The 12,624-nt window shown below is 37.7% G+C and overlaps 1 protein-coding gene across 2 annotated transcripts in view; it reads right to left on the reverse strand.

The window, feature by feature from the left end:
- Nucleotides 1-8,054: 8,054 nt before the first annotated feature.
- Nucleotides 8,055-12,624, reverse strand: part of TOX3 (TOX high mobility group box family member 3) — an 82,579-nt gene continuing 78,009 nt past the window's right edge. For both annotated transcript variants that reach the window (XM_075101595.1, XM_075101594.1), the window contains exons 6-7: nucleotides 11,595-11,675; nucleotides 8,055-9,910 (exon numbers count right to left, since the gene is read on the reverse strand). In XM_075101595.1, the coding sequence (XP_074957696.1) occupies nucleotides 9,173-9,910; nucleotides 11,595-11,675 (819 nt within the window). In that variant the 3' untranslated portion in view covers nucleotides 8,055-9,172. The remainder of the gene's footprint in view (nucleotides 9,911-11,594; nucleotides 11,676-12,624) is intronic.

A 12,624-nucleotide genomic window follows, 5' to 3' on the forward strand; every position in this document is an offset into this window, starting at 1 on the left:
ACCCTCCCACCTGGCAGCACCTGAAATGACCCCACGTGAAAGCCATGACTGTGCCACAGACAGGCTTGCACAAGAATTGTGTAACTCTCCAAAGAGGTGACCTTCCTCTGCCGCCTGGGCTCATGTTATCTCAGTCCATCTGTTTGCTTGGGCCTCTTGTGCTCCTGGCCCCCTTGGAATGGCCCTGGAGAACTGTGAGTTACTACCTGAGATAAAAAAGATAAGGCCAACAGTCTTGCCAACTGGGATGGAAAGATCTTGAAATCCACCTTTACTACATTTGTATGTTAGCCAAAACTCATGCTCAGTTAGGAATACTACAAGTATTTTGCATTTTGTACAGATAAGGCGCCTCATACTGTTAACAGTTATTACCAAGTATAATTGCAATGTAGTTCCATAAAATAAAATGTAATATAATACTTACACTTTCCAATTGCACAATAGTAATTGTGAATAATTATACAAAATCTTGGGGTTTTTATGGTCATTTCTAACACTGAGTTTTTGTACAGTATATAAACACCATCTGTAGAGAATGTAAGACAACTTCTGTTTGAGCACAGATCTGTAAAACTGTATCAACTTTTCAGTGAGCATCCAGTGAAAGAGTTATTGTCTGTATCTTCTTCTAAACTACATTAATTCAGCAGCTCACCCTTTTGGATTCACACTCCTGCTTCATTGCACCCAAGCCTACATACCTCCAGTACTTTAATGCAAGAACATTTATGCATATGCCCTGAATCCCTGACTTCACCTCCACCCAGCCCTCCCTGGGCTCAGTTCGGCACGTGCACCACCACATCCTGCCCCAACCCCTCCATGTGCGGGTATGGTTATGCACCAGAGGTTGACACAGAGCAGTGGTTTCCAAATTCTTGCCATGAAAAGCTTTTGAGGTGTTTCAGTAGAAGGCTACTAGCTGTGCATACCAAAGCAGGGGCTTTCCCCTCTGCAGAGGCCCCTTCTTAAGTATAAAGTACAAACAATGAACATGAAAAGCAATAAAAAAAGGAGAGATCAGGGCTTTGAATGCTTCTTAGGGTCAAGCACTAAACCCTCTTTTGACAGCTACACAACCTGCACTTGTTCCTCTCAAGAGAATTTGACCTCAAGTAAGGAATTGAACAAAGTACGTATTTTGTCTACAGAGGAGAAATACGTTGTTCTAAAGCAACAAACAAACTTCAGATAAAATATACAGATAGTGATAGGGCAAAAAACCCACACTCCGAGAAATGAAGCCCCACTATAATTTATGCAAATTTTAAAAAAGAACAAAGTATTTCTGATTTCATTGACTTTGTGCTGTACAGCAGAAGGTTAATCAAGCTAAAGTGTTACAATTCCCCTCTGTTATTGATTAACCAAAGTCAAATAACATTATCATTTTCTTAATGCATTTAAATAACGAATATTTTCCCAGATGCTCTGCACAGTCACTTTGCAGATTTCAGTGCAAGTTGTTTACATGCTGAAGCATTGATCCTGCATAAAAACACTTTGCTGTGATAGCAACACATACCCAACAGTTTTCATTTTCTCAGTTCAGGAGGAAAATTGCTGTTCCTCCCTCTCCTTCGAATTATCTCTCTTTCTGCAGGAATTATTCCTACATCGTTTGAAAAAATTACAAGCATGCTCATAACGGCTGCATTTTTGTGCCCATCTTCACCTAAACCCTGGTCCAAAGTCCCCTGAAATCACTGGGATTATTTCTACTGGCTTCACGACCTCTTATTTAGCCCTGAGTACACTGCAAAGCTGGTTTTCAGTTTTAATAGTCCAATGATCAGTGGAGTTGCTTATGCAGAGAATTTGGCCTAATGCCATAGAAGCGATCTCCTGCCCCACTAAAGTGACTACAGTTACACAACCGATGGCGACAGGGCCAAGATGCAGTGGTCCGCAACTGGCTGATCTTCCTCCCTTTGAAATTATCAGTTATATTTTGCATTGACTTTTAACACTAAGATGATGTGAAATGAGATGAGAACGGAACGGAGCCCGTGCTGATGGACTCGCACTCACTGCCTGCCGTGTCCATCAGCTGTGCTGCGGGTACCAGGCCTGGCACAGATTCCCAACGGGGATCTGCAGCTGAACTGGCAGAAATGCAGAATCATGTATCAATTAATTTTTGCTGATCAGCAGCTTTGAAAATGGAAAGAAATAATCAGAACAAACTCAGCCTTGTGTTTAAAACCAGGTACAGCTTCAGCAGACTTCAACAGAAGTGAATGTGAGAATATTACATTTTTATTACTATTTTTGTTCACAGATGTTTCATTTGTCCAAGACTGTTAGCAAGCTCTGGCTGTTTTCTGAAGTGATGGATAAGGATTTCATTTGCATTGGGATTAAAAAGAAAGGAAGAAAAAAAGAGAGGCTGCTCTTTGCTTACAGAAACAGAAGTATCTCTAAATTGACATTTGGAATTATGTGTATTCCACCAGGAGCTGAAGATCTGCCATAACATGCTATCTGCTGTAAAAGACCAAAACACTTATAGATTTATCTGCCACAATATTATAAGGGAGAAAGTCTGTTTATACAAGGATGATTCAGTAACACTAGCTTCATCTATATTCTGGCAGTGCCACAGTATGCTAAGCTGTAACCAAATCCTTTGGCTGCCCGTGCTGCAATGCACCTAGAATATTACCCAAAAAGTCCCGAAATACATGTCTCATTTTCACATATATTTTGGACATTTTCTACATAAAATTAAGTGCACACATCTGGACACCTCTTTATGTAAACAAATATGTGTCATTTATGGGGACTATTTATTTGTTTCCTTGTGATCATCAGGAATAGGAGGAACAAGAAAAGGGTTTGAAAGAGGAGCTCTTCAGGAGGTGCTTTCCATAGGTGGTGAGCAGGTAGAAGCAGGGTACAAGAGCTAGCATGGGGCAAGTAAGCCCTGGCTGCTACTGTGATTAGCAGAGCAGAGAGGAATGCGGAAAGGGACAATAGGAAAAGGGGGAAGAAGCTGGGAAGAATGGGGAATATGATTTGGTTGATGCCACAGTGCAGCTCCCCAGCTGTTTGGCCCCACATCGCTGAGATCAATACCAAAACGCTCACTACCCCATGCTAAGGGCACTTTTGTGTAAGGCTGGAGTACTTACATGGATTGCTTGCTACTACCCATTTATACTTACATATACAGACATACGTACATTCATCAGTGCAGCAGTGAGAATCCTGATCAACAGCTGATACAGCAAAATTTTCAAAAGTGACCTATGATTTTCAGCACTTCCAAAATTAGAAACAGGAAAGAAATTAAGCAATGGTATGGCTATTTATTTTTTAAATATCCATGCTGTATGGTCAATTCTCATGATTCGTGGAACACCAAAACCAATTCCAGAATTAAGCACCTATAACCACCAGTGAGAAAAGTATAACATGTGGAATTTATTATCTATGTACTTTATGCTAATGCAATGTGTATAGGTTTTTTCAGTACACTATGGGATATAGCATTAAAAACAAACGAGCCTGCAGTAACTATACCCTTTAGGTTTCACAAATATTGCCAGTACGTATAATGGTGCTTTGTTTGCCTGCATTTACTCTCTGTTTTGTAAATACAAATATTTGGTCCAGGCATCTGCTAGTCAAGAGCTGTGACTGCTGATCCAGGTACTGGTTTTCAGACCTGTGCAGCAGAAACCCATCTAAATGACTGACTATAAAAATCACCAGTCAGGTGGTTAATTCTTTACACATTTTATGATGATGCACAGTCACTGAACCAGCACAAAGGTTAGATACCTGTGACTTGTTTAGAATAGAATTTAATAAACCAAAATGCAGAAAATATAAGTTAGGTTATGTTACTTTTAGGTTCTGATTATTCTTATTATCGCCACTTGGAATTGTTTGGAAAACAAATACAACGTTTTGCAGTTAGAGCCCTGATCTATGAAAGCATTTGAGCAACTGTATAATGGAGCATATGAGTAGTCACTTTAATGAAATAACTACTTATATACATGAATTATCTACTCATTTTAAGTGATTTGCTGGATCAAAGCCTGTTTCAATTAGAGCAGCAGAGTTAAAGTAATGTAACAACTCCAGTTTGGAGAAAATAACAGACCAAAGGTGGCTGCATCAATAAAGATATTCTTACTGGGGACGGAAAATAAATTATACCTGTAGGAAGTGCCCATATAACTACACTACATCAAGTATAATTATCCTTTCAACTTTTTTTTTACCTAGAAGATTAGAAGAAATTTAATTTCAAACCTTGTGAGAAAACTGCGCTACTTTGGTTTGTGTAGGGGCTGAAGATGTTAATGCTCCAAGAACTTAGTCAAAACCCTCTATTTAAAATACCACTTCTACTTTTTAGCTGAGATAAACAGGGTACATTATAAATCTCCAGCGTAGCCTACTGAAGTGTCAGAACAGCTCATTCAAAGCAATACATTCTCTTCTGAAAGACTTTTGTATTATAATAGAAAATTCTCTCCCTCGGATGCACCTGAGAAGCATTAACTTCTTGGTGACTTTAAGAACCAAATCCTTTAATACAAACCTAGATTTTCCCACAGGCACTTGAAAATATTTAGCATTTTTTTCAGCTGAATGCAATTTTCATAATAAAGTAGCTCACTCGGCTACCTGACACCACAGACAAAGACACCGAATGAGCAGCTCCTGCCAACTTAGGCAGAGCATGATCACAACCCCCAGTTACATGCGTAAGTAGGCTTTTAAATATCCCACTGCTGTAACAATTAAAGTAATTTATGTATTATATGCTACTGTTATATATTTTATTATTTGTTAATATGTATTTTTTCCATAACATCCAGACACAACCCTTGCATAAGCAATGTCTTTCAGTCAACCTTAATGCAGGATACAACAGATCTTAAATTTCTGTAACATTTAAATTCTACCTCTGTGACCAGTTTTAGGATACCATAGCAGCCCTTTGCTACTCTAAACCCAATCTGGATGCCTGGTTCTAATTTCTGCGGTTTAGGGGCTGGTAATAAGAATTTGCTTAATATAATATCCCTTCTGCTACAAAGTAAATTCCTCCACATAAACCCATGTCCCTTTCTGAACAGCACTGACTCATCATTACTGGTGCTGCTCCCTACTTTTAGTCAACTGTTCATTTAAATTTCACTGGCAAACCTCTCAGAAAAGTATGGGAATGAGGTATATTTTGTTCTGTGCCAAAACACTCAGTCCAGTCTATCAAATCCAAAATCTCCACATTTAACTGCATCTCTGGCAGTTTCAAGGGTATAATTTTAAAACTAGAGTATATTTTGTTAAATCAGGCCCCAAAATGATCCTGTCTTACTTCCGTCCACTTAGCCTATTAATGCAGGCTAATACTGCATGTTCTTGTGGCAACAAAACCTAAAGTGTACTGGGAGACTACAGTGATAGATTACATGTACATGCTGTGTCATATCCAATTAACTCAAATTGACTGTGTACTGCATTATGCTGTTAGTGCATGGAAGATCAATAAATATGGAGAAAATCCAACGACGCTCTCTCCATTCCCATCCAATTCTAGTAGGTCTGAGACAGATCATGCTCTTACGATGTGTATGCTGCTGCTGAAGAGGGCAGGTGGTGCATAGACACCATTCAAACTTGGCCTATTCAATCTAAACTCCTCTAACTCGCCATTCATGCATAGCAAAACACCATCTGGTCCTATTTTGCCTCTAGCAATCACAGCTGACCAAAAACTATAATAACAGCTGTCGCAAAACAAAAGCCAAACAAAGGGGGGAGGGAAAGGTTAGAATGAAGTCCAGTGCTGAAAAATACTCCATGAAGTGAGAAATGGAAAAGGAGCCATTCAAGTAGACAACCCCCATTGAAAAAAGTCAGCGCAAGACTTCTGGTTAAACTCGAGATATTTAATCCATCTGTCCTGCCAACCACAACGGTCAGGTGATAATATAAAATTGACATTAAGTTGCATAGAGGTATTTAAAGCCTTTGTTCTCTAAGTTAGAAACTAATGACCCTGTGTCAGCTAAAAATTAAACCTCCTTATGTTCTTTCATCGTGTGTCAACCTGGGTTAATGTGAAAGTGGAATGTGGTTAACTGGGGTGATAAAGCATCTGAAACCTCGGGAAAAGAAGGGAGCAGTTAAGTGCTTGTAAATGATATGAAGGAATACATTCTTTAAACTATGCACGACACTGAAATCATATGGATACTGCATTTTTCCAGTATAAATTGCATATTAAGTGATTTAAGTTTACAGTTTTGTTTATGACCTATGATAGCAGTTACTCAGACTTAGGGAATATGAACACCACGTGCACAGTTTGAAACACAAGATGTTCTGCAATATGCTACTGTGGGTAATGTAAAATATAATTTGGTAGCAAGCAGGGGGATGCTCCAGTTTTTCAAGATTCAAATTTTGATATTTAAAATGTACAGTCCTGCTTGATGATTTGGTTTTTTTAGCTGCAGTAATTAAAACTATTTTTCCTGGAATTGACCATCAGTAGTTCAGCAGCTCTTAATCAAATGTGATAAAACCCAGGATTTATGAAATCATTTAATGAGTGTAATAACACCTGCTTCTCACTGCAAATAGTTGAAAACAGACTTCAGTTCTAATTAACTCTTATCACTAGTGACATTTTTCCAATGATACTTCATAGGTCTTCAAAATGACAATTACAGAACTAATACACAATTAGTGTCACATGCAGTTTAGCAATTATTTCTGAAAACATTTGTCTAAAGGTTTCAAAACGACTATAAAATGGTTCCCTTTGTTATGTAACATTGGTTAAAACCGACAGAGAGAAAAACCTCTCCCGACCGCGTCTGCTGTGCCGTTTCTAAAGCAGGCAGGCTTCCTTGCGCTTGGAATAAACATCCACCGTCCCAGACATTATTAGATAACATACTAAGGCTATTATGAGCATGGGTAGCTGTCAACGAACACTTATTATGAAAAGCTTCAATTTATACAAGATTTTTCCTGCTTCAAGAAATCTATAAATTTATAATTAGAATCTCTTGCTGTTCAATATTTGTACATAATAAACAGAGTACCTGAGGATGATGAAATATTGAAAACTGAATTCATTATTAATAAACTCACACGGTATAGTACCTCTTCCTTCAAGTCTGGCTGCAACTTTTCAGGGATCTATATTCCATTATTTTTTGGTTGTGGCCTGCATATGGTAGCTATGGACACAGTCTCAAACAGGATTAGGATTCTGCTCAGGTTTGACACTTGCTGTTTTTAATTTTCATTTTATCATAAGCAGTTTAAGATTATTGCCAGTGGTAATTTGCAATTTTTATCAAGACCTCTTCATTATAGCTTCTGACAGGACAGATGCTGTAATTAATCATGCAAGACAACTGGGGATAGTGGTCAGACTGCACTCGCAGTACAGCTACTGCAGACAAAGAAGGGAAAGAAGAAAATAAAGGATTTCTCCTCTCTATCAAGAGTAAAAATGTATAAACAGCACTTATATCCTGACAACACATTGGATGTGAATGTTTCCACATCCTTCACATGAAATACCTGCCCTCTCCACCCCTCCTATGTCACATCCTACTTTTATGATAAAGTATAGATCAGACAACTCAGGATTAGAGTTAAGGGCTTATACGTGAGAAGCCCATGGCAGTTCCTTGCATTTGCATCTGAAACTCAAAGATACAAAGAAAACCACAATTTGTGCTTATTTGCATCTCTCTCTGAACACTGCTGCTGAGAGGTTTGCTGTCCTGTTCCTGTGGATAAATGTAACATGGGGTAGCACGAATGCTTTGTAACTCTGCCACCTGCTTTTTCTCTCTGAAGTAAGGCGTAGAAACCTCAGAAAAGTTGTACGTGACTCTTCAGCAGCAGATCTTTATGGGCAGAAGAGCTGATCACACACTTGGTTGCAATTGGTACCTGTTTACTCAGTATGTTTGATAAAATAAAAACCCAAAGTTAAATAGATTTTCCATGAAAGTGTTTTCATAAGGCAACATTTCTGGTTTTTGTATCAAAGACCATCAGCTTTACTGAAACATGTTTATTCTATAGCAAGATAAAAGCATTTATTTTAGATAAGCAAAATACAAACAACTTAATTGCTGCTATCATAACTCATAAAAAAGTATAAAACAGCATAAAAACACAATAAGCAATGTAGCAATTAATAATTCATGTTACCAGTGTTTACATTAAAGCCTCATTTATGAAAACTTTACAACGCATGATATGAAAACATACAACTTTTAAAGAAAATATTTACACTGATTATTCGATTGTGGAGTTTCATTTAAATATTCTACTGGTTTTACAGTGTATTAAAAACTCTTGCATTTTTCATCTTAGCTTTCTGTAATAACAGTTTTATTTAAGTGCATTTTCCTTTTAAAAATACAGTGTATTAAATCTGAAACTCATCACTTTGACACAGAATATAATATTCACATTTGTTCTGTAATTGGAATTAATGTAAGAGGGTAAATGTCAATATATATTTTCTTACAAACTATGGCAGGTTTTTTTTGAGAAATGAAGTGAAAGGTTGGGTCAAATGTTTCAGTTCAGTTACTTGCATTTGTTTTTCTGAAGACATTTAGAAGAAAAAATTAAGAGCTTTGGCAAAAATCTGTGATTTACTCTATTTTTTTCATGACAAAAAATGCCATCAACTAAACCATGTCATACAAGATTGATTGTATGAAATCCAATCATCATGTTACAGGTAGTTACAACTGTGCTTTAAGGGCTCCATGAGTTCATACTGCCTTGAAGTGCATTATTCACTTTTAGAGAAAGAAGGGTTATATCATATAACTCTGAAAGGCCATTTTGCAGTCATAAGGTCCAAGTATTTATTAGGCCATTTGATTCACATATTGCAGGTAAAGCTTAAATAAATTAAAAGGCATCACATGAAAAAGAGCACAGATTTTTTTTTTAAACAAAATGATTTATAGTCAGCTAAATGATACACAGCTACATTGTAGTTCTTTATTGCCTATCTAATAGACACTTTAGAGGATCATTTGATCTGTTATGCATCCCTGCATAACTACCATCAAAAATTTACAGTTTTCAGCCAAACATGGTTTACCCCTACCCCCTCCATCAACAAAAAGCCATGTTGCAAGATAATTTATCTTCAGAAAATACTGACCTGTGATAATACTTGAGTCTGTGTCTGAGACTGTATTTGTGACTGGTGCTGCTGAGGTGCTGCTGGCTGAGGGCTCCCAATGGCAGGGATAGGAGAAGTGATCTGAGAAGCTACCGGAGAATGCTGCTGAGGAGAAGGCTGTGACTGGTGTTGCATATGCTGCATTTGCTGCTGCTGCATTTGCTGAAGCTGTATGTGCTGCAGTTGCTGTTGCATTTGCTGTTGATTAATTTGCTGCTGAAGATGCTGCTGCTGCAAGTGTTGCTGCATGTGGTGCTGAAAATGCTGTTGTTGCATTTGTTGTTGTATTTGCTGATGCATTTGATGCTGATGTAGTTGCTGCTGTTGCATCTGCTGCATCTGTTGCTGCTGGAGCTGCTGTATCTGGTGCTGCTGGCTTTGCATTGAGGGACTGACTTGAGATGAAGATGGTGTTGCCACCATATTTGTTCCCATAGAGCTTATCAAGGGACCTGCAATGTTTGTTGGCATGTTTGGTGCAATGGTAACAGAAGCTACAATCTGATTCATTGGCAGTCTCATGGTTAAAGGTTTTGGAGCAATTGCCCTGGGAAGGGACTGCTGAAGAGTTTGAGGAGATGCCGATACTGTTGCGTGTTGAGAAAGAGAAGTATTCAGAATAAGGGAGGAAGACAAATTTGTAGATGCCAACGTTTGCTGAACAGAACGAATTGTCTGGGCCTCAGCGGATTCTGCAGCAGCCTGTGTTTGGAAAAGAAAATCATTGTATTTTTAACAGAAAAAACATTGTTACTGTTTACATGGAAATAAAAGTCACAGCTACTCAGGGACACTTTTTTGTCTTTTGTTTTCTATCAGAAAAGACCAATCAGCAATCTGAAAAAGATCACTGATCCACTGATCCATTACATCACCTATTCATCTGTCTCTGTACATGGTACCTCCAGTTCTTACTTGGACAAAAAACTAACTTGTGCACTTGCTCAACACCAGGAAGTCACAGGTGTCACATACTTAGTGTGGCTGATAGAGCTAAAGAGGGCCTAACACTTTCTGTATTTACATGTTTTCAAAAAAAACGTGTTATTTGGGAGACAAATCTGAGCAGAAGCATATCACCCTGCACCAGCTATCATGGCATAAGAGTAGTGGACAAAATAATGAAACTTCTCAGACAACTTTTTTAATTTGCTTGTTGCGGTTCTTCACAAAAGCTTCAGCAAGGATGTCTTAAGTTCAGGGAGATGAATTCTGGCCTTAGGATGTAATTTCCACTCAGTCTTCCCACAAGTTTCTTGGCAGCCCAGGTCCCATGGATTTGAGGAGAAGATATGATTTGTGATAAAAGGCAACTTAGGATTGACAAAAAAATTCCTAAATTCCCTCAAAGACATTTACAATTGTAGCTGCCATTGAACTTAGCATTGGAATACGAAAGGCTTTGAGAATATTATCTAAGTCCTAGAGACAACAGAAGAACACAGCTTCTCAACACAGAAGAAATCTTGTGGCTTTAAATATCTGTTGTATTTCTGCTGTTGTATTTCTAAGCATTTAATTAAAATACACAGCAGCTTTCAGTGTGAGTTACTAATGCTCCACAGTTGTACATTCAAATAAGTATTCTCAGGAGTTAGATATCATCATGTGCTTCTGTTGCTTTCTTGTGATCAAAGATATTTTTGTAATTGATCTTTATGAAATACTATTAGAGAAATAACCACCTTGATTAATTTTCACCCATATTTTAGATGTCCATAATCATGCTTCCATTTATGGTATTCAGATGCAACAGATCTACAACCAGTGTAGTTCTGCCGGTTAGAAAGGTAAATTCTCAAATAAGACAGTGGAACTTTGTTTTCTTCATGAGTTCTGTTTAAACTTGGGATCTGCTAAAATACTCCATGTGGCTCACTACCGGCTAGTCCATTTGTAAGTAGTCTCCAAAGTCAGAGCCACCATGCGTTCCCCCACCACCACCTGCAAGAAATACTTAAGCTTTGTCATACAATAACTGCTCTCCAGCTCCATGCAAACCAAGTCTGTCTTTTGAGAAGTAGCACTTGAGGAAAAAACAAAACTCTGCAAATAGCTTGCAAATGTTAATGTCAAAAGGTCAGTATATTTTTCATGACTGAATTTTACTTTTTGTAGTGAAGTGCATTATTTTGCCTCCATAGATAAAGGAAGATGTACATTTAAAAAGTTACTGTTTGGTAATCGTTACTGTGCCATTAGAGAGATGACTTTTTTTTTTTTTTGCCCCAGAGACTAAGCAGGGTCAAGCAGCAGCACATCATCTTGTCTAGCTGTATTACAGAAATTCTAGGATTCTACTTTTATTTTGCGTAACACCCACCCCCGTTTAAACACCATTGCCAAAATCTAACTTGCATTACATTGAAGGCATTATTAGGCTTACCTTAGAAACAAGGCTTGCTCTATAGGCAGCAAGTGCCTTTAGGTATTCTTTTTTGGCAGCTTCAGTTTTTCTTTTATATACCTATTAAAAAAGACCACAGTTTCATCAACTTCAATATTAAGACGTTTTTGCCAGAATGCTCTCAAAATCACTTGCAAAGATACAACAACAACAAAAAAGACCAAAAACAACTGAAAACACTCTACCATTAGGTTTGCTTTTTCTTCCCTGAAAGATCTCAATATTCTTGCAGGTGATTACAGACTTTCAGGTCTACTCGCTGCACTTGCACCACAATTTATGTTGATTTATTGTGAATAAAATAGCTGCTAGAGCAGCCAACTGTTTGACAAGGCTACCTATGTACACCTTAACTCCCACGAAATGATATTTTAATGATTTTAAGTAACAGGGATATTAGAATGCTGAGTATTTCAGATGCTAAAAATCATCTGTAGTAGTATAAAATAGCAAAAAAAAAAAGCCTATGCCCTATGCAATATTTTTTAAAAAACAAATATTTGAACTACATATAATATATACCTTTAGAAAAGGCAGTTCATAGAGCTTGGACAGTTCACCTTCCCCAAAGCCAGTATGAGAGAATCCCATTGAGTTAAACAAAAACAGTTAGGCAAACGTGAATTAATCTGTATTTTTAATCATCAGTAAATTTAAAGTTCATTTTAAAATCATGTTCACCATTATCTGTTAGATCAGACTGAAAGTTTCCAGATGTATTTCACAAACAAGTATAATTCATATCTTGCCAGAAAGCATCCTACTTGGGAGTCTACTCTTCCATTGCAGCCTCCATTAACTGTTACTGGGAGCTGCTTAGAGTATCAACAGGCAAACAGCCTCAAAGAGTTTATTTTTCCCTTCAATCCCTGTGTAGGAGTTACATGTGTATAGAAAGAAGAATAACCCTCGAGGAAGAACAAAACTCATCATTCTGTACCAAGTTTGAGTTGGAGATAACATTTCACACACGACATTGTAATGAGGCACTGAGGATTGGCTTCAAAGG

The sequence above is a fragment of the Phalacrocorax aristotelis genome, chromosome 8, assembly GCF_949628215.1.
Source record: "Phalacrocorax aristotelis chromosome 8, bGulAri2.1, whole genome shotgun sequence".
NCBI lineage: Eukaryota > Metazoa > Chordata > Aves > Suliformes > Phalacrocoracidae > Phalacrocorax > Phalacrocorax aristotelis.